Source organism: Periplaneta americana, chromosome 1 (assembly GCF_040183065.1).
Source record: "Periplaneta americana isolate PAMFEO1 chromosome 1, P.americana_PAMFEO1_priV1, whole genome shotgun sequence".
Lineage (NCBI taxonomy): Eukaryota > Metazoa > Arthropoda > Insecta > Blattodea > Blattidae > Periplaneta > Periplaneta americana.
In genome coordinates, this window is record NC_091117.1 from 11189614 (window position 1) to 11213009 (window position 23396).

Consider the following 23396-nt stretch of genomic DNA (forward strand, 5'->3'; position numbering starts at 1 on the left):
AGTAGCGATCCTAGTGGTTAGCAATTATATATGGATGCATATTTACTACGCATTGAGCTTCGTGACTGTATATACTGGGTGTTCATTTCAAAGTGTGTCATGACGTCACTGTTGTTGGGTCACTGATTTGAAGCGAGTTTCAGCTTATATGTTAGAGAAGTTGCCTATTATTTAAGGCGTTCTTCAATCTGTACTTGAGAACGTGTACGGTATAACTTGAACGTCGTAGCAACAGATGGCGGTCTGTACGGTCTGTGTGCTACCATAACCTCTTTCGAATTGTGTTTTGCGCCGGCAAGTCGTACGCAGGGTATTTGTTATCATCGGTTGCGTACGGTAACATTCCACAACACAAATCAAATGCTCCGTGTCCATGTTGACCGTCGAAGTTAATGTCAACAAATACGTAAGTAATCGTCTTAACCCTCTCCACATATCCCGACAGTACGTGTTTCCAAACAGTTCACATTCCTGCCACTACCGGCGTTACCGTACGTATCAGTAGGTACTCTGCAGAATGAACGCCGTACTTGTTAGGCAACTTCTCTACCTCATAAGTTATACACCTCTGCGGAAGTTTAGGAAGATTGAATTCTCTAGGCTCATCGGCTAGCCACATGACGGCATACAGCGAGCCATGACACATTTTGAACTGAACACCCAGTACTAGACTCTGGTTTAATATTTCTTCCAGATAAAAACAAACACCAGCTATAATCTCTATGCACACTCCTAATTAAATGGTTGCCATGGAATTGACTGTCACTTTTTTCTATCAATTCCCAACAACAAACAAAAATATTTCCGGAACGAGCAAGATTAAGTATATCAGGGCCTGGAAAGCGTTCTGGGGTTCATAACGCGACGAATTGGCCATGGGTTCGCATCTGGTGCTGTTGCTGGTGACACTCGTGGCGTCCCTGGTGAAAGGAGCGCCTGAGGACTGTCCTGTTGTCTCCAATCGAGTACAGCAGACTTCCAGAGGTCTCGCCAACCTCCTGTTCATGTGCGGCACAACACAAGTTGAGTACGTATCTTTTTAGGGTTCGCCACTGGGTAGTGGGGTTTCAAGATAGTTATCTAAGACCACAGGTCCACACTTGTGGAGTAACGGTCAGCGTGTCTGACCGCGAAACCAGGTGGCCCGTGTTCGATTCCCGGTCGGGGCAAGTTACCTAGTTGAGGCTTTTTCCGGGGTTTTGCCTCAACCCAATATGAGCAAATGCTGGATAACTTTCGGTGCTGGACCCTGGACTTTCATTTCATTCAGACGCTAAATAATCAAAGATGTTGATAACGCGTCGTAAAATAACCTACTAAAAAAATACCACAGTAATGAGAATAAAGTAAACTGTTTGAGAAAAATGAACTACAAAGTATGCAATCTTGTTCACTTTTTGTAATTCTCATTTTTTCTCGTGTGCATTCTTTAAGGGGATATGTCAATGAAAGTGTAATACATTGCTTAAAATGTGTCAGAGTTGTGAAATGTGTGTATCAAGCGTATAACAACATGTGAAACATGTATAGTAATTTTCATGAAAATTGAACAAATATTTTTGGACAAGAGTGGCTTAAAATTTTACTCATGTACCGTTTTTACAAAAACCAATCACTAATGCAATTTTGTACAGTAGTCGCAAAAAAAACCGGATCGATCCTTTAAAGGACGAGGAAGCTAAGCAAAATTATCAGGTCGAAATTTCGAATAGGTTTGCCACTTTAGAAAGTTCCGACGAAGTTGAGAAAGAATTAGATGTTAATAGCGTGTGGGAAAATATCAGAGATAGTATCAAAATTGCAGCTGAGCAGAGCATAGGTTATTATGAAACTAAGAAAAAGAAACCGTGGTTTGATGAAGATTGTTGCATTGTAGTAGAAAGAAGGAAACAGGCAAAATTGAAATTCTTACAGGATCCAGTTGAGGAGAAGAGAGATAATTATTTCAATGAAAGACGGGAAGCAAGTCGTACACTTAGGAATAAAAAGAGAGGTTACTTGAAGGAAAAACTGAATGAGGTAGAAACAAATAGTAAGAATAAAAACATTCGAGATTTATATAAGGGTATAAAGGAATTTAAGAACGGATATCAGCCAAGGGTAAACGTGATCAAGGATGAGAATGGTTACTTGCTTGCAGACTCTCCATCAATCCTAAACAGATGGAAAAGCTATTTTGCGCAATTACTAAATGTACATAGGTCAAATAGAAATGATCGGGACGAAATTGAAATACAAACTGCTGAACCATTTATACCCGAACCCACACTTTCTGAAGTCGAAATTGCGATAGAGAATCTGAAAAAGTACAAGTCTCCAGGTATCGATCAAATTCCAGCAGAATTAATACAAGAGGGTGGAAGTGCATTATATAGCGAAATTTATAAACTTGTACTTGCTATTTGGGAAAAGGAAATTGTACCAGAACAATGGAAGGAGTCCATAATTGTACCTATTTTTAAAAAGGGGGACAAAACCAACTGTGGTAACTTTCGAGGAATATCACTTTTGTTGACGTCGTATAAAATTTTGTCCAATATTCTTTTGAGAAGATTAACTCCGTACGTAGATGAAATTATTGGGGATCATCAGTGTGGTTTTCGGCGTAATAGATCGAGTATTGATCAGATTTTTTGTATTCGACAGATAATGGAGAAAAAATGGGAGTATAAGGGTACAGTACATCAGTTATTCATAGATTTCAAAAAGGCATATGACTCGGTTAAGAGGGAAGTATTATATGATATTCTTATTGAATTTGGTATTCCCAAGAAACTAGTTCGATTAATTAAAATGTGTCTCAGTGAAACATACAGCAGAGTCCGTATAGGTCAGTTTCTATCTGATGCTTTTCCAATTCACTGCGGGCTAAAGCAGGGAGATGCACTATCACCTTTACTTTTTAACTTCGCGCTTGAATATGCCATTAGGAAAGTTCAGGATAACGGGCAGGGTTTGGAATTGAACGGGTTACATCAGCTTCTTGTCTATGCGGATGACGTGAATATGTTAGGAGAAAATACACAAACGATTAGGGAAAACACGGAAATTTTACTTGAAGCAAGTAGAGCGATCGGTTTGGAAGTAAATCCCGAAAAGACAAAGTATATGATTATGTCACGTGACCAGAATATTGTACGAAATGGAAATATAAAAATTGGAGATTTATCCTTCGAAGAGGTGGAAAAATTCAAATATCTTGGAGCAACAGTAACAAATATAAATGACACTCGGGAGGAAATTAAACGCAGAATAAATATGGGAAATGCGTGTTATTATTCGGTTGAGAAGCTCTTATCATCCAGTCTGCTGTCCAAAAATCTGAAAGTTAGAATTTATAAAACAGTTATATTACCGGTTCTTCTGTATGGGTGTGAAACTTGGACTCTCACTCTGAGAGAGGAACATAGGTTCAGGGTGTTTGAGAATAAGGTGCTTAGGAAAATATTTGGGGCTAAGCGGGATGAAGTTACAGGAGAATGGAGAAAGTTACACAACACAGAACTGCACGCATTGTATTCTTCACCTGACATAATTATGAACATTAAATCCAGACGTTTGAGATGGGCAGGGCATGTAGCACGTATGGGCGAATCCAGAAATGCATATAGAGTGTTAGTTGGGAGACCGGAGGGAAAAAGACCTTTAGGGAGGCCGAGACGTAGATGGGAGGATAATATTAAAATGGATTTGAGGGAGGTGGGGTATGATGATAGAGACTGGATTAATCTTGCACAGGATAGGGACCGCTGGCGGGCTTATGTGAGGGCGGCAATGAACCTTCGGGTTCCTTAAAAGCCATTTGTAAGTAAGTAAGTAAGTAAGTAAGTAAAATTCATGTTCTGGGAATAATAAGTTAATTAAGTAGTAAAATATCGCTGCAATCGAAAAGTATTTGGAATAAATTTGAATAAGGAACAAAAAAAGTTTCCTTCCCAGGCAGGATTCGAACCACGAAAGTCTTAGTTACCAGTCTATCGTGGTATGAAATCAGTTACAAGGTTCGGTCCGGTTTTTTTGCCACTACCGTACACTTCTACTTCACATGTAGTCAAGTAATTGCTTTTCAGGATTATTTTCTATGACAATTGGGTAGCTTACATGATTTTATAAAAAATAACTTTCCAAAATTTATCTTTTTCAGCGACAATAAATTTTGTGCTGATTGAAAAAACATATCAGTTATGAAGTTTTGCGTAAAAATGAAATAAAGCACATATAACGTTGTGAAAGTGTACAAAATTCCAGAAAAATCCATTAGTTAGTTTCTGAGTTATGAGTACTTTTATTTTATTTAATTTTCGGAAAATTATGCGTAAAGTTTGAAATATATTATGAATAAGAGCGGCATGGTACCATTGTATTTAATAATTATTTTTTGGGAACTTTCTCATGGAATTTCAAGATATAATTTTGACAGCATAAACTTTAAACATGAGAGAATAAAATAAAGAATATAATTTTTGGCCATTTTCGGAAAATGAAGGGCAAAATTTAAGATTATAAAGAAGACTGGCGTGGTAACATGGCATTTAATGTAATTATTTAGGAAAAATTTTTGATGGAATTTTAAGATTAAATTTTGACAAACCAGAACTTTAAACATACATACTTACTTACTTACTTACTTACTTACTTACTGGCTTTTAAGGAACCCGGAGATTCATTGCCGCCCTCACATAAGCCCGCCATTGGTCCCTATCCTGAGCAAGATTAATCCAGTCCCTACCATCATATCCCACTTCCCTCAAATCCATTTTAATATTATCTTCCCATCTACGTCTCGGCCTCCCCAAAGGTCTTTTCCCCTCTGGCCTCCCAACTAACACTCTATGCATTTCTGGATTCGCCCATACGTGCTACATGTCCTGCCCATCTCAAACGTCTGGATTTTATGTTCCTAGTTATGTCAGGTGAAGGATACAATGCGTGCAGCTCTGCGTTGTGTAACTTTCTCCATTCTCCTGTAACTTCATCCCTCTTAGCCCCAAATATTTTCCTAAGAACCTTATTCTCAAAAACCCTCAATCTCTGTTCCTCTCTCATAGTGGGAGTCCAAGATTCACAGCCATACAGAACAACCGGTAATATAACTGTTTTATAAATTCTAACTTTCAGATTTTTTGACAGCAGACTAGGTGACAAAAGCTTCTCAACCGAATAATAACAGGCATTTCCCATATTTATTCTGCGTTTAATTTCCTCCCGAGTGTCATTTATATTTGTTGCTGTTGCTCCAAGATATCTGAATTTTTCCACCTCTTCGAAGGTTAAATCTCCAATTTTTATATTTCCATTTCGTACAATATTCTGGTCACGAGACATAATCATATACTTAGTCTTTTCGGGATTTACTTCCAACCCTATCTCTTTACTTGCTTGAAGTAGAATTTCCGCGTTTTCCCTAATCGTTTGTGGATTTTCTCCTAACATATTCACGTCATCCGCATAGACAAGAAGCTGATGTAACCCGTTCAATTCCAAACTCTCTGGGCCGATTGCACAAACGATGACCGATTTTAAGTCTTAGACAGTGTTTAACTAAACAACATCTAAGTTACGTACGAATTTCCGTTGCTTAAACAATGTTCAGCCGGTGTTTAGTAAGATACCGTTTTAGTTACAGTTTTAGCTGGGAAGGATAAGTATGGAATATCTTGCATTTAGATTCTTTGCCGATCAACAATGGCGGAACCAATGGAAACGTTTCATTAACGCGGGCGCCAAATGGATATCAGCTGATTCACAACAGGCATAATGGTGAAACGTGTTTCGAACTTTTCAAAGGAAGAAAAGACAGTGTTGTCGGACATTGTAAGAAATTACGATGGTGTAGAAAATAAGTCCCACAACAGTGAAACTTTGGAGAAGAAGAAGGCGGCGTGGAGGAAAATAACAGAAAGCGAAAGTTTGCTTTAAATTTTGCTTCTCTATGACCCAATTGTATAAAACTCCCTGACTAAAGATCAACTTTGATCGAAGAACGAAAAGTAAACCGAGTTCAGACACTTCTTCTATTGTATAAAACCTTTCTGCGATCAAATTACCTTGGTTCAAATGCAATCTAAGTTCACGTAAAAGGATTTGGCAACATCACATAAACAGGTGAAATACGTGATGCGCGGACCATGTTATACAGGTTTGTTCAGTGATGCCAATCTAGCGATTTTAACTCTTTTTCAACAACAATTTCTTTTAACTTTTATATTGCTTAAATAGGGATTTAGTGACCTTTTTAGCACCACATAGTGACAAAATTTAATCTTTCTTTGTTGATAATGAGAAATCTAGCGACTTTACAACTACTTTTTGGCGACTTTCCGTATTACACTCTGTTGGAGACACTGTTTTTTTTTTTCAATGTAAATAATGGCGGACAATAAGAAGAAGGTTGACTGTTCTCCGAGTTGTTATCATGTTATGGTGTTTGATACTGCTAAACATAATAAAGCTTTATAAAACGACAATTTTCGTTTAGTAATACAGTTAATTGAAAATTTATGAATGTACCTATCATATCCATTAATAATTAATGGTTGTTATGAACATAATATAATTATAGGTTATGTTATTTGATACTGCTGAACACGATAGAGCCTTATAAAATATAAGAATGTTTGTGTATTAAGACAAGAAATTGAAAGAAATATATATATATATATATATATATATATATATATATATATATATATATATAAATGTAGCTAACATATCTATTAATATTAATAATAATGGATATTCTATTTGCACAATCTGTCACTCGTATACATCAAACAGAAAAGAAATAACTGAACTTGGATCATCTAACTTAATCGGAGAAATTTCTTCAGTCAAAGTTGACTTTAGTTTGAGACAAATTAATCTCAAATTAGACTTTATACAACACAAAATTCAAAGTTCTGCTGAAACAAGGAATCAATTTAACCTCTGATCTAAGATTAAATGGTTTATACAATCGGGTCTATATGTCTCAAAAGGATTACTACGATCAAGCAAAAGATTGCGACGTAGAGGAGGCCGTCGAAGTAGAAATAAATATCTCCGGAACCGTCTCAACACACCAATATAATTAACGTGCTCCATTGAATTTACACTGATACACTCGTTTCTTGTGTGAGATTGAGGTTAAACAGTGTTCTAGACGGCGTTTAAACATCGACTGCTAAACATCGGTTTTAGACATCGTCTACTATTAAACATCGTCTTCACAACGTGGCAGCCATACTTAGGCGTTGTTTAACCTTAAACATTGTCTAAATATTGTTTCTGCAATCGACCCTCTGTGCAGGGGCGGCTCGTCCTTATGTGCTACAGTGCTACAGCACAATGATAATTTTTGCTCAAATAATGTATTTGTAATACCACCATAGTATCTGATCTGCCATTTGACAATTTTCCGTGGTTATGTTCATGACGCGTTAGAGAGTGTTTAGTCTTCGCTCTTAGCTCTTTGGTGCCTCAGGGGGTTCAATGTGCTACTCTAAACTCTACATGAGAATGTAGACAATTAATGCGCATGTGCGAAGCTGAAATCACTGCCCTGATTGGCTATTTTTACGCGGGGAAGTGCTGTAGTCAGCTTCAGCACAATACAGCTTGGAGAATGCAAAAGTAAAGCGTAACGAGAGAATGCTTGTTTGTGGAAGAACTCGGAACTATTTACAATGTAGGCCTATTTGGTAATTCAAGTGTCCGACTGCTGCTGCCGTCTACCTGGTTTTTGAGGTTCCTCCTGAATTAGTCAGCAAGCGACGGAGAATGGAATCCCAGAAAACTGAAGCCAAGGAAGTATGCGACCGTATAATTCAAAAAACTACTCACCATTTCCAGTCTTTAAGCTATCTAGATGTAACAAAATTGTTAAACAGCAAATTTTTTGGCAATTTTTGGATAGCCTAATTTTCCTGAATGCGAACTTGAAGTTGCTGTCAACAGCTATACTGTACTGAACAAAAGAGTGTTAAGGACACAACTTTGAGTTCTATACGGAACACCTGCCCTCCGGAATATAGATAGAGCTGTTCAATTGTTACGATACATAGCCTCCAACAATTCACAGGATCCATTCTGTGAAGTAACACTGTCAATAGAAAAGAGTATGATGTCCAAGTTGAAGGGTTTAACACCAGGGTAATTGACAGGTTCTGCAGTAGGAAGGAACGTCGTATGGATTTCATATTTCGTCACTAGGCGAGTCTCAAATTAAGATAAATACATATAAGTGTATACAGTAGGCCGATATAGAAATTGTAGCACACTCATTATTTTGACCACCAGCCGCCACTGCCTCTGTGTTATCCTGAACTTTCCTAATGACATATTCTAGCCCTTAAGTAGTCGCGTGGGGTGTTTAGGAATCCCCAGACGACTTCCAAGAATTGTTAAAAGAAATATATCAATCCTATGCGTCTGTCATCCTGTGTACCTTTCAATAGCACATTGACCTTTCTTTCAAGAAAACTAAATCCGTTGTACCGTTAAAGGCACTGAAATGGGGACTCCTGGAATCCCCACGCGATCGCAAGCGTAAGTCTCTGTGAATGTAAGGGTTCAGTTGTGACCTGTTGTTTTACGAGTGACAGCGTCCTTTCGTACTGTATTCCTATTGTTCTGTAATAGTGCTAAAATGTGTAGTTATGAGTCAGAAGTCATTAGAATTCGTAAATTGCTGGTAGAGGTAGACACTGATAGCGAAAATATTGGTGAATCCGATTCTGGCGAACCTGATAATTGTGAGGAACTCAATCATAATAGTGAAAGTGAAACAGATGATGCTGGCGTTAGTGACGGTGAAAGAGGCGATAATGAAGATTGTGAAGTATCTGTGACTTCAGAAATCTCGAATGACTTTTACATTGGAAAAAATAAAGAAACCAAATGGATCAAATGTCATCCTCCACGAAATGTTAGGACAAGGAAAATATCATCACTCATCTTCCCGGTGTGAAAACAGCTGCTAAAAACTCTAAGTCGCCTCTTGAGTGTTTTTCATTGTTTATCGATGATATAATGATAAGACATATAACTTCTTGCACAAACATTTACATCTATAATAATAATAAATCTGTAGCCGAAATTTTTCTGGTAATTTTCGATTTTCCAAAAATAATTGGTCCTAACATATATAATTAACCACCCTGAAACCGAAAATCGCATTTTTGAAATTTTTGTTTGTATGTCTGTCTGTATGTTTGTTACCTTTTCACGCGATAATGGCTGAGCCGATTTATATGAAAATTGGAATATAAATTAAGTTCGTTGTAACTTAGATTATAGGCTATATGGCATTCAAAATACATTATTTAAAAGGGGGGTTATAAGGGGGCCTGAATTAAATAAATCGAAATATCTCGCTTATTATTGATTTTTGTGAAAAATGTTACATAACAAACGTTTCTTTGAAAATGATTTCCGATAAGTTTTACTCTTTACAAAATTTTGATAGGACTGATATTTAATGAGATAAATGAGTTTTAAAATTAAAATAACTCCATCTAAGACGGTGCAATGAATTAAGAACAAATGACTTTGTCTATAAGGGGCCTTGGACAACAACAATCGAAACAGGGGCCTTGGGCATCAACAATCGAAAGCTATTAAACATAGCCTACAGACAATGTTTCTGTGTTTGTATGAAGTAATATCAGAACCTAAATTAACCGATTTGTATAATTAATTATTATTTCACCATTGGAAAGTGTAGTTTCTCTAGATGGACATAATGCTATAATGTTATTACAGTAACGTCTGAGTAAATCGAGGACAGGTAAGATTAAAATAGCTTCTTATGCACAGAAAATTTAATAGGCTATTTTGTACATTTGTTTTCTGTATTTCTTAAAATAATACTTATGTACATTCATTTTAATCTCAGAGAATTAACGAACAACGAGAGTGTATTGATTTAGTATGCAGTAATAGTACGTTAGCTTAGCAATCCATTATTTTATAATTCAAATTTTAACTATGCTCAATTGAATCGTGTTAAAATACATAAAATATATATGCAATAAATGCAATGGAAAAAAAAAAATTGGGTAATGAGCGAAGCAGATTATCTTGCGCTGTTGTAAAAGTTGTTCCCTGGATCAAACGTCCTATTTTAATTATGTAATTACTTTATATTTATTTCTAACAGGTGCAGTGGTGCGCACGGGTACGGCTAGTAGACAATATTTCAGGAAAGTTTTCAAGAGAAAGAGACGCGGAGAGAACAAATGAGAATGAAATGAAAACTGTGATTGGTCTTCTAATATTGGCGGGATGCTACAGGTCAGGGCAACAAAATCTGAAAGACTTATGGGATAAAAATGGATTTGGTGTTGAAATATTTCATATTCACATTGTGTTCTTAAAAAAAATAAAATTCTCTGTCGTTTGCACATTATATAAACAATAATCACGATACTGTAATAAAATTAGGCATTTTAAAGAATTGTAAAGAATATCTCCAACCAAAACGACAATAATTATTGAATAAATAGGGAAGAATTAACTGGGGAAGTCAGGCACCCCCATGCGACTACTAACGTCACAAACAGGTACGCGACTTCCGAAGGGAGAGCGAAGTTAAAAAGTAAAGGTGATAGTGCATCTCCCTGCTTTAGCCCGCCGTGAATTGGAAAAGCAACAGATAGAAACTGGCATATACGGACTCTGCTGTAAGTTTCACTAAGACACATTGTAATTAATCGAACTAGTTTCTTGCTTTAAACATTGCACAATAAAATAAAATAGAAATTATAATTTTTGGCCTTACATACAAATATGACAGCCATTTTATGCTCAATTTTTAATACAAGTAGGCCTAGTTCCTTTTCCACGCTTTGTACAGAATCAGAAAGAATTCTTACTGAAATTTCTATATTATCTGTAGTAATCGTACGAGTGCTGATTCACCTTATTGATAATTTCTGAAATAATGCTAATAAGATGAAACCACGAGTACAATTTAATAAGATTATTCAACGAATAAAATTAAATAACTTACAAAACAGAATAACTTACGTAAATGATAGTAATTATTATAAAACACAGCAATAATACATTATTATGTTTCCTTGTAATTAATTTAAAAAACAAATGCTATCTATCACGGCTTACTAAATACTATTGCCAACTACTCACAGCGGAAATACGAAACAACAATACTTAACCTCAAACGTAAGATAAGCTGAAATGTTACATTAACAGAATAAAAACAGGAAAGGTTTTACAGACATTTATTTACTACTTGAACTTACATTTATTGAAAACGCAATTTTTTAAATTAAATTTTGTTGACATTTCTTGATTTTCTGTGTTTGACACTGAAGTATTGTACCAGGCGTGTCATCTGATAAAACGCTTCCTCACAAAACGTCTTATCAAGAAACACAACTGTGATTGGTTGATTTTATGGCAGTTCTGAAACGTTATTGGCCAATATCGTAAATTCATCCTGTAAGTTGAATAGTTTGAGTAACTGATCACTTCAATTATTCAATATCAGAGAGGGGACAAAGAAAAACTCTGTGATGAATCTATAGCCAGAAATGGACAGGTTTACATCTGCTAATCGTAGAAGCCAGGCATATGACGTGATTCCTCAATAGTTCTGTTATTGGTTGGTGGATGTGAAGTGGGTGCCGTCTTGCGTAAAGATAAGGTTTTCAGTGTCATGATTCTGTAATTCCGGTATCACGTAATCGTGCAAACCAACACTCGTGATAAATAAAAATAAAACTAGTATAATTCCCGGAACTTAACTACAACGGAATAGAATACCAACTAAAGTAAATATAATACACAAACAAAATGTATAATGCAAAGAAAAACAAAAACAGAACAAAAACAAAAGAGTAAACGCTACTCTAACTTCATAGTCAAACTCGATTACTTCCCGTGCGCATAGAGAAAACTACAGGGTCGGCCAAAGGAAGGGTAGATTTTTAAATAGTGAAATGAAACTTTAGATAATGTATTAGATTAGGTTTTATTTATTTATTTATTTACTTATTTATTTATTTATTTATTTATTTATTTATTTATTTATTTATTTATTTATTTATTTATTTATTTATTTATTTATTTATTTATTTATTTATTTATTTATTTATTTATTTATTTATTTATTTATTTAATCTGACAGGATTAAGGCCATAAGGCCTTCTCTTCCATTCCACGAGATAGCACATATAAATACAAAAAAGAAATATAGACACTGGTTAAAATAATACAAATTAAATTAAAGCCCTGTATAGGGTCAACAGGATCAAAAGAACACTATAGAGCTCTCATGGGCCTAATACAAGAAAAAAAAAGAAAGAAAAACAGAGATAGCAATGATGATAGTGACGACTGATGATGATGATGATAATAATAACAATAATAATAATAATAATAATAATAATAATAATAATAAATACATTACATATTAATTGTCAATTTTTCAACAGCATAGTTACAATATTTACTATATGTCATGGGTTAAGCCGAAGTTGCGCAACCTGACAGGTGTTCAACAAGCAATTCCATGAACTAGAATGTGATTTTTTATTTTAAATTTGAATTTTGACATTGTCCGACAGTCTCTGACGTGGTCAGGGAGGGAGTTCCAGAGGCGTGGAATAGATATGCTGAAAGATGATGGGTAGAAGGATGTTCTGTGCAGAGGAATAGAGAGAAGGTAAATGTTCCGGGTTCGAGGTAGTGAAAGGTAAACAAGACGAGATGCTAGGTAAGAGGGTGTGGAGGTGTGGATGAAAATACATGAAAATATAGAATATAGTATGTCATTTGCATGTAACCACTACTTCTTGAAATTGACGCTAAATAACCTAGAAGTTAATACAGCGTCGTTAAATGACCAAGTAAAAAAATAAAAATAAATTGTAACAATCAGGCAAAACAATCACAATGAATCTAAGCCTACTAAAATAATTCATGTTCTACTAACAACAAAATTAAAATCGCCCGTTTATTTTACCCAACTTGTATTATTTCTAGGAACGCAATTTCGCTAAAATGTACTAACAAAATATAGTAAGTGTAATTTATTTTACATTTTGAAATTAACATTTAACTCACCCTGTATAACATGATGCAAAATGACAATGAGTAACGTGTAACGTCTTCTGACGTATAACATCTTTATTTGACCAACTTTAACAAAACATGAAACGATTTGGTGGAACAGAAATCATAATGACGTCATTCGACTTTAGTTGTCGCGGAAATGCTCACGTCATATCCGACAAACTCAGGAATGTGAACGAGTCCATTCCTATAGACAAAAGAATCTGCATGCATTGTACCTATATACATATTCTATTTGGAAAAGTTTATTTTGTAATCCATGCTGGAGTTCGCAATATAATTATTTAGTTGCGCTTTGAAATGGATGCAAAACAGACGCATACACAAGACATGCGTAACTACAGAGAGTTAATATAAGATTGGCATTATTCACATACAGACGGATAAATAACAATAACAATATTTAAGGGATATTCTCACCTTCTTTTTGTCCATATAGATTCTACGATACTTCAAATGGGAGAGAAAGTGCATATTTAATCAAAATACCAGGAGACCCATATTTACATCTAACTTTTCAATCCATTTATTACACACTAGCCGTACCCGTGCGCTCCGCTGCACCCGTTAGAAATAAATATAAAGTAATTACATAATTAAACTAGGACATTTGATCCAGGGAACATTCGTGTTTGATAGAAGGATAAATCGTTTAATATGTTACTTAATTTAAATTGTGTTTAAAATATTAAAATGCGATCATTTTGATCCAGAGACCACTCATTTGGTGCAATGACAATTCCTTTAACATGTTTCTTAATTGTATTACCAATTATTTTTGGAAAAGCGAAAATTAACAGAAAAATTTTGGCTATAGATTTATTATTATGTTTATATTATATTATATTATGAAAAAGTGTGTTGATAACGGATGTACTCGAATTAGAAAGTTTTTAATTTGTTGTGGGAGCTCTTGAATCTCAGGAGGAACAACTTTTACAACAGCGCAACATAATCTGCTTGGCTCATTACCCAATTTTTTTGCATTGCATTTATTGCATATGTATTTTAACACGATTCAATTGAGCATAGTTAAAATTTGAATTATAAAATAATGGATTGCTAAGCTAACGTACTATTACTGCATACTAAATCAATACACACTCGTTGTTCGTTAATTCTCTGAGATAAAAATGAATATGTTCATAAACATTATTTTAAGAAATACAGGAAATGAATATACAGAATAGCCTATCAAGTTTTCTGTGCATAAGAAGCTATTTTAATCTTACCTGTCCTCGATTCACTCAGAAGTTACTGTAATAACATTATAGCATTATGTCCAGCCAGAGAAACTACACTTTCCAATGATGAAATAATAATTAATTATACAAATCGGTTAATTTAACTTCATACAAACACAGAAACATTGTCTGTAGGCTATGTTTCATAGCTTTCGATTGTTATGTCCAAGGCCCCTTATAGACGAAGTCATTTGTTTTTTATTTCAATACACCGCCTTAGATGGCAGTTATTTTAATTTTAAAACTCATTTATCTCATTAAATATCAGTCCTATCAAAATTTTTCAGAGAATAAAACTTATCAGAAATCATTTTTAAAGAAACGTTTGTTATGTAACATATTTCACAAAAATCAATAATAAGTGAGATATTTCGATTTATTTAATTCAGGTCCCCTTATAACCCCTCTTTTAAATAATGTATTTTGAATGTCATATAGCCTATAATATAAGTTACAACAAACTTAATTTATATTCCAATTTTCATCGAAATCGGTTCATCCATTATCGCGTGAAAAGGTAACAAACATACAGACAGACATACAAACAAAAATTTCAAAAAAGCGATTTTCGGTTTCAGGGCGGTTAATTATATATGTTAGGACCAATTATTTTTGGAAAATCTAAAATTACCAGAAAAATTTCGGCTACAGATTTATTATTAGTATAGGTAAGTGGCATTAGATGAGAAGGTCAAATTAGAACGGAACAGTCATTAGGATTATTTAAAATTCAACGTAAGCACCAGCATTTGCTGCACATTTTGCATAATGATGTGGCTGAAGGTCCTGTACTGACCTCACAAACATTTCATTTCGCACCCGACCACACGCTCTCAAATTACCGCTTCACCATTTCTGCACCAAAATTAGAGACTTCCACACCTTCATTCGAGCAGAAATGCGGGTACGATCATACAGACACAGTTTTGTCGCCATGGTTACTGCTTCAAGATCTATTTCTTTTATACAAAACATTTTGCAGTAAATTTTCTGTAGTAATGTCACGAGAGGTCTGAGATCTGCCGATAAATCCACGAGCGAAGCGAGTGGATTTATCTGGGAAATCTCAGACCTCGAGTGACATTTATTAGGACTATTTCGTGAATGAAATAAAAATTTAAATAATATATCCCTAAAATTCGATCACAAAATGTTAATAATTGTATATTAACGAATACTTAACCTATTCAGACATTGTGAAGTTGAAATACTCTTAGATGAATATCGATTATTGCAATAAAGAAATTCGATGTTATTACTCAGTAATGCCAATTGCGAAACGCGAAATCAGGTTTAACAATGTTAATTACATGTACTGCACTTTTCTTTTATTATTATAACAAATACATTTTCATTATCTGCTGAAATCATAATTAAATTTAACAGTAACAGTGGGGACAGCTATGTATTCTATATATGCTTAGCCTATGTATTCACAGCGAGACATGTTGCTACACAGTGAAGCCATCTCTGTATAGATAGGCCTAATTAAAACACGAATTTTATTACTCTATACGAAAGGCAGTTTGATCAAAGATATTATTACTATGCAAGGTCTATGAGTTTGATATGCGATGATGTTACATAAATTTGAACATCTGACTTTCTATTAATTGTTTCATTTCTTTCACAAAATACAAATTTTATAGGCTACTTATAGATTATGTTACCTGTGGGAGCAGGACCAATGTCAGCTGTGTCTTATTTCGACCGTTACAATCAGTGCTACACGAAAGCATTTTTTATAGCTCGACAAACGCATTCTCGCTGTAGTGTGTAACGGAACTAAAACTGCATCTAGACAGTTCAATATTCCAATCGCGTATGCGTTCAATCTAGGAAGAATATTGAAAAAATCAAGTTTAAAAGGTACGTTCAATTAAGATGCATGAAGATTGGGCCGTTTTGAACGTCGTCTTCACTGCGTAAATATATTAATTAATATTAAATATCAATCTTGCATTCATTGCTTTAAAGTTGAAAGAAAAGTTTAACCGTGTAGTTGCATCTTAATGTATTCATGTTCATCAATTTACGGGGAAACAGTTGGCGACAACGACTAAACAAAAGAACGACCATGCGATAAATTGATAGCGATAAATCTAGCTGCAGAAATTATCGCAAAGTCTGTGATTGGTTGGAATTCAAAATTTCATTACACTTCATTGGTCGAAAATGGAATGACGTCATATAAACGAAATAGTTTGATTAAATTCACATGATGTAGACCGCACTGAAAATAAAATTAAAACTTCATTTGTGCTTCAAATAGTATGGAACACTGTATAGTTCAGCGGTGGAATGGGTCACTTAACCTGCCTGCTTACGCTACTAAAGTGCAATGAAAAGTTGGATATAAATATGGGTCTTCCTGTACAACAGTACCGGTATCAAAAATGATAGGCCTATATTTTAATTTTTTCCTCTGTGTATAGGGATCTGAATGATAGTTCGAGAAAAATCACAATAGGCCTAGATAGAAATGTGTCGGCAGGACAACAAAAGAACCACATTGTTCTGAAATGTTTAGAACATACTTATAATGAGAAACTGTCTTCACCGTGACACCGATTATTTCAAGCAAACTTATATTTTGAAGAACCTTATGGCTATTTAAAACTACAATTTTTTTTTAGTTAGTTATTTAACGACGCTGTATAAACTACTAGATTATTTAGCGTCGATGAGATTGGTGATAGCGAGATGGTATTTGGCGAGATGTAGCCGAGGATTCGCCATAGATTACCTGGCATTCACCTTACGGCTGGTGAAAACCTTGGAAAAACCCGACCAGGTAATCAGCCCAAGCGGGCATCGAACCCGCGCCCGAACGCAACTTCAGACCGGCAGACAAGCGCCTTAACCGACTGAGCCACGCCGGTGGCTACAATTTTCTTTAAATAATTTGGTAAATTAAGGATAATCATAATTCATCTATTGTGTATCACGATATTATTTGCAGCTCTCTACCGAACATAAAGTGTTTCGTCTAATTTGTATTGCCTTGATGCAGGTACGATGTTCCAGTGCGCTGGGTCCTTAGAGACGGACCCTACGGATCGAAGATCAACGTGGTACGTATCTAGTTATGATAGATTACAATTATCATTAGAATAAATATCAAGGTTTAGCCTTGTGCAGTCTTCAAGGTTTTAATAATTTGTTTAATTTTCCAGAGAGACAAATTTATTATTTTATACTAGCCGTACCCGTGCGCTCCGCTGCACCTGTTAGAAATAAATATAAAGTAATTACATAATTAAAATAGGACGTTTGATCCAGGGAACAACTTTTACAACAGCGCAAGATAATCTGCTTCGCTCATTACCCAATTTTTTTGCATTGCATTTATTGCATATATATATATATATATATATATATATATATATATATATATATATATATATATTATGTATTTTAACACGATTCAATTGAGCATAGTTAAAATTTGAATTATAAAATAATGGATTGCTAAGCTAACGTACTATTACTGCGTACTAAATCAATACACTCTCGCTGTTCGTTAATTCTCTGCGATTAAAACGAGTGTACATAAATATTATTTTAAGAAATACAGAAAACGAATGTACAAAATAGCCTATCAAATTTTCTGTGCATAAGAAGCTATTTTAATCTTACCTGTCCTCGATTTACTCAGACGTTACTGTAATAACATTATAGCATTATGTCCATCTAGAGAAACTACACTTTCCAATGGTGAAATAATAATTAATTATACAAATCGGTTAATTTAGCTTCTGATATTACTTCATACAAACACAGAAACATTGTCTGTAGGCTATGTTTAATAGCTTTCGATTGTTGATGTCCAAGGCCCCTTTTTCGATTGTTGTTGTCCAAGGCCCCTTATAGACGAAGTCATTTGTTGTTAATTCATTGCACCGTCTTAGATGGAGTTATTTTAATTTTAAAACTCATTTATCTCATTAAATATCAGTCCTATTAAAGTTTTGTAAAGAATAAAACTTATCGGAAATCATTTTTAAAGAAACTTTTGTTATGTAACATTTTTTACAAAAATCAATAATAAGCGAGATATTTCGATTTATTTAATTCGGGCCCCCTTATAATCCCACCTTTTAAATAAAGTATTTTGAATGCCATATAGCCTAAAATCTAAGTTACAACGAACTTAATTTATATTCCAATTTTCATATAAATCGGTTCAGCCATTATCGCGTGAAAAGGTAACAAACATACAGACAGACATACAAACAAAAATTTCAAAAATGCGATTTTCGGTTTCAGGGTGATTAATTACATATGTTAGGACCAATTATTTTTGGAAAATCGAAAATTACCAGAAAAATTTCGGCTACAGATTTATTATTAGTATAGATTAGATTTTCTATCGATGTGGACAAAAATCATGATCCTACTCGCAATAATTAACGAATAAGTGAGTGTTAAACATTTGAGAAAAAATATCCTTTCTGAGAAAACTATGAACTTTCCACCAACATAGTATTACACGTTTTTGTTGCATGCAAAATGACTAATTTTCTCTGAAAATCTACAGAGTTTTTCACTTCCACCCTATATATTTAATAAAATGTCTTTGACATAGGCCTATATCTCTGAGAGTGTAATACTAGCCTAAGCCCCCGTGACGGCTTCTGGTTGTATAAAATGTCCAAATTCTCTCCAGGTATATTTTCTATAATGAATTTATTTTTTTTTTATTTCATTTAACTAGCTAGCGAGTACAAATTAAAATTATAAAACAAAAGTGTTTCTAGCCACTACCGTAAGAGCCAGGCTCGTGTACGATGTGGTCTTAGCCAATAATATAATGTAAAATTTACAAGAACAGTTTACTAAATACAGTAAGTAACTTAATTTAAACCAATAAATAGCTAACACACGAGAGCAAAAAAATAAGGAAGAGAAAAAGAGAGAAAAAACACATTTAATATAAACTGACAATCAGACAGAAGCCAGTGATATTCAATAAAAACATGAATATAGTCGACAGGAATGAAAGGTAAAAAAAAAAACAAAGATTTGTTAATATTATATATCATAAATAAATTTATGAATTTCTTTTTTAAAATATTTCAAATTTGGAAAATGGTTTTAATTTTGGGCCGAAACTAGCACCATGTTTAAGAGCTGCACTTGTATGACATTTAGGCTCAATTAATGGAAAAGTAGACTTTTGTCTTCGAGTAGCCTACGATATTCATGTCGATTAGATTTATGTTTTATTTAATTTCTGTGGTAGTAAGTTAGTAAACTATATTTATAAATTTCTTCAATAGTTAATACCTTAAAATCTGTATAAATTAAATTTGTTGGGCAATCCATATTTTTGGCCAGACAAATTTTTATTAATCTTCTGTGTAATAAAATTAATGGATTAAGTACAGATGATGCTACTCTACCCCAATTTATTATACCATATTGTATTAATGATTGTACTGAAGCTAAAAACATTATTCTCAATGCCTCCTTAGTGATACAATTTCGAAGTATAATGAATTCATAAAATGTCTTGCTTATACTTGTACACATGAAATAAATTTGTTTATTCCAACGTAAATACTGGTCTATAATAATTCCTAAATATTTGACTTCTGTGGAAGCTGTTAGATGTGGGCAATTACAATAATTATTTGTTAATTCATTACATGAAATATTATGTATTACTAAGCACAATTACTAAATTTGCTAACTATGTTTCATTGTTTGCAGACGATATACGAGAAACAGAAGAAAACTGTGCCACTCTGCTGTCCAGGCTACATTCGCGACGAATCCGACGTATGTGTACCGAAATGTAAGGCCAACTGTCCCAACGGGGTATGCGTTAGCCCGGGCGTGTGCCAGTGCCTGGAAGGCTACACACTCAACAGCCTTGGCGAATGTGTGGTATCATGTCCCTGTGGATGTCCACACGGTTCTTGCCGAGGTTCCACATGCATCTGCGAAGACGGCTACGTGCTAGACGGCAAGGTATGCAACCCGATCTGCTCTCTTGAGTGCCAGAACGCTGACTGCACGGCGCCAGGCATCTGTACGTGCTTCAACGGCTATCGCCAGACTTCTGAGCTCGCAAACGTGTGCAAACCGCACTGCAGCATGGGTTGTACAAACGGGAACTGTACTGGGCCGGACATCTGCGTCTGTAACAAAGGCTATTACAAGTCTAAATCTGGACGCTGCTTGCCGTATTGCTTCGAATGCGAACACGGAGATTGCGTGCGGCCGTACACGTGCGTCTGTCACAGCGGGTACAGGCTGGAGGACGAATCGTGCAAACCCATTTGCGACATGCCGTGCGTCAATTCCACCTGCACTGCACCCAACACCTGCACTTGTCTCCATGGATACGAGCGCAGCGACCAATGGAAGTGCGCCCCCCACTGCTTCCCGACTTGTCGCAATGCAAACTGCGTTAGGCCCAACCATTGCGAGTGCCTCAGCGGTTACTTCAGGGATCCCAAACCCTTCCGAGGACATCGGTGCAAACCAACCATAAGCCACATTGTCTCCAGCATCGGAAATGCTATTAATAACATCGGTCAATGATTGGTAAATGCAAAACTTGATATCCACTGTATAACATACAAGATCAATACTTTTCATAGCGTCTATACTCGATTTATAGCGGTACTAATAATTATTAATTATAATTATAATTATAATAAATTATAATTAATCTGATCAAGATGAAAGAATTCATTTACTGAGTAGGCAGGATTACTAGAAAGCCATTTATGTAATGTCCTTCTGAATTGAACAAATGTAAGTTTTCGTTCTGCAAAGAAATTTTAAAATATCACATTTCTTCGGATCAAATTTGAGGCACTCAGAAGCAAAGTAATTTAAGTGACTTTTTTTTTAAGTGACATAAGTATATATTCTAAATCTTTAGCGTCACTTCTGTTCAGAGAAAAAGTAATACAGTGAAACCTGTTCAAATCGGAACCTGAATAATCCGGAATCCTGTTTATTTCGGAACAATTTATTGGTCCCGGCGAAATTTGTATGCATTTTGTGTAATTTTTCCTGAATAAAACGGACACACAGACCGCCATCTGTTGCTACGACTTTCAAGTTATACTGTACACGTTCTCAAGTTCAGATTGAACGCCTTGATTAATAGGCAACTTCTCTGACACAAAAGCTGAAACTCGCTTCAAATCGCTGACTCATCAACAGTGACGTCATGACACACTTTGAAATGAACACCCAGTACTAGCCTAAGCCCCCGTGACGGTGTTTGGTTGTATAAAATGTCACAAATTTTCTCCAGGTATATAGGCCTATTTTCTGTAGGCCTAATAAAACATTCAACACATTTGTAGTTTTAGCAAATACCTTACTATAATAATACCGGACAGCTGTATAATAGCAGCATTGGCGTGAGTGCGAAATATCGCGGACCTGACATCTAGCGAAGTGGGATGGAATTACGTCCACATATACAAATATTAACATAGAAAGATTCGGACTATTGTTTAAAACGTGAGTTACTATACCTAGTAAGGCTTATCTTGTCTCAGTAGCAATAAAACCAAGTCCCTTCAAATGAGGGTGGAGATTATAGGAGGGTTGTAAATTTTCAGGATTCCTTTCAAAACCTTGTTATTGTACAGGCTGCCGGAACTCAGTTTCTTGAAAGACAAGCTCAGTGACGGAACTACACAGAACGAAGAGAGATATTTTGTAATTTTATTTTGCGCTACAGAATGTATCAACTAGTCCCTTCCGCCACTGGATGGATGGACGGCATCGCTCCATCCCCCCATCGCCATAACAATACAGACGAAGTAAGACATATCTCCTTTCCCTCTCTTTTCACAGTGAGAGAAGATGCATCACACAGAATTTAATGTGGAATTATATATGACACACTTAAGAAATGTTGAATAATATTTAATGTAAAATTATTATCTTATATCAAAGCTGCATATTATGAGAAATATTGCATACTTCATATTACTTTCCGTAATTAATTGTTACATATTTTTTCTTCGGTTTACCGAGACAAAATCAATCTGATATTAGGAATGAATTTACAGTAATGTTTTATATACGCATTGCTGACAACTGCGAAGATAAAATTGATAGTAATCTGATGCTTGTAATAATTAGTAAAGGCATGTGGACAACAATAAAACTTAATTTGATAAAACCTTAAAATCCAATACATTTTAACTTCTATTTATTTATTAGGTCTAAATAAAAAAAATAATTTGTATTTTTTTCTATCAACACAAAGACAAAGGCATTATGCCTACTAAAGAATGTTGTTGACTCACGTTTTATGAACTGTCGGAAATCGAAAGTACGATTTGGAGCAATTTGTAATGCTGCAATTGTCACAATTATAAACAGCACATATACACCCTGACATTTTAACACAGCACTAATTAATAAAACTATTAACTAGCCCAGCAACAATATACATTGCAGTTGATTACAGCTTGTTTCGCGAGTATCTCCATCCCGGCAGGTAGGTAGCAGCACCATCGTCGTTCGCACGTAAAACTGCTAGCTGTCCGGTATTATTATAGTAAGGTATTTGATTTTAGCACCTTAATCTGCTAACATCTTTCTTCAATAAAGTAGTACTACTTACAAATGACTTTCAGAGAACCCGGAGGTTCATTGCCACCCTCATATAATCCCGACATCGGTCCCTATCCTGAGCAAGATTAATCCAGTCCCTATCATCATATCCCACTTCCCTCAAATCCATTTTCATATTACCCTTCCATCTATGTCTCCGTCTCCTCAAAGGTCTTTTTCCCTCAAGTCTTCCAAATAATATTCTATACTAAAGAACTGCAAATGCTTTTATCTTATCTGTTACCTTATCTTATAAAGGAGACTATGATCAAAAAGAAAAAATAGAAAAATTTAATTACATAAATGGAACAATAAGAAGAACCCTGAAATCAAAAGCTAGAAAAGATACATTGTTAAAGTTTTATAAGGTGATGTCAGTGTCCAGTTTACTATATGGAAGAGAAACATGGGTTATGAAAAAGAAAGATGCCTCTAGATTACAAACAAATGAGATGCAATTTTTGAGAAGCGTAGCAG

At 35.0% G+C, this 23396-nt stretch overlaps 2 protein-coding genes across 2 annotated transcripts in view; one reads left to right on the top strand and one right to left on the bottom strand.

The window, feature by feature from the left end:
• CaBP1 (Protein disulfide-isomerase A6 homolog CaBP1) overlaps positions 1 to 23396 on the bottom strand; it is a 386104-nt gene that overhangs the window by 94403 nt on the left and 268305 nt on the right. The window lies entirely within an intron of this gene.
• On the top strand, positions 841 to 23142 carry LOC138705332 (epidermal growth factor-like protein). The gene is made up of 3 exons (XM_069834154.1): positions 841 to 1027; positions 17335 to 17395; positions 20037 to 23142. The coding sequence occupies exons 1-3, from the start codon at positions 876 to 878 to the stop codon at positions 20871 to 20873; spliced, it is 1050 nt and encodes a 349-aa protein (XP_069690255.1). The 5' UTR covers positions 841 to 875; the 3' UTR covers positions 20874 to 23142.

Bases quoted from the DNA above. Each gene is read 5' to 3' on its own strand.
- LOC138705332 (XM_069834154.1), top strand. From the start codon at position 876: ATGGGTTCGCATCTGGTGCTGTTGCTGGTGACACTCGTGGCGTCCCTG. The intron at 1,028-17,334 runs GTACGTATCTTT...GCCTTGATGCAG, and splicing joins TGCGGCACAACACAAGTTGA to GTACGATGTTCCAGTGCGCT. The intron at 17,396-20,036 runs GTACGTATCTAG...CATTGTTTGCAG, and splicing joins ACGGATCGAAGATCAACGTG to ACGATATACGAGAAACAGAA.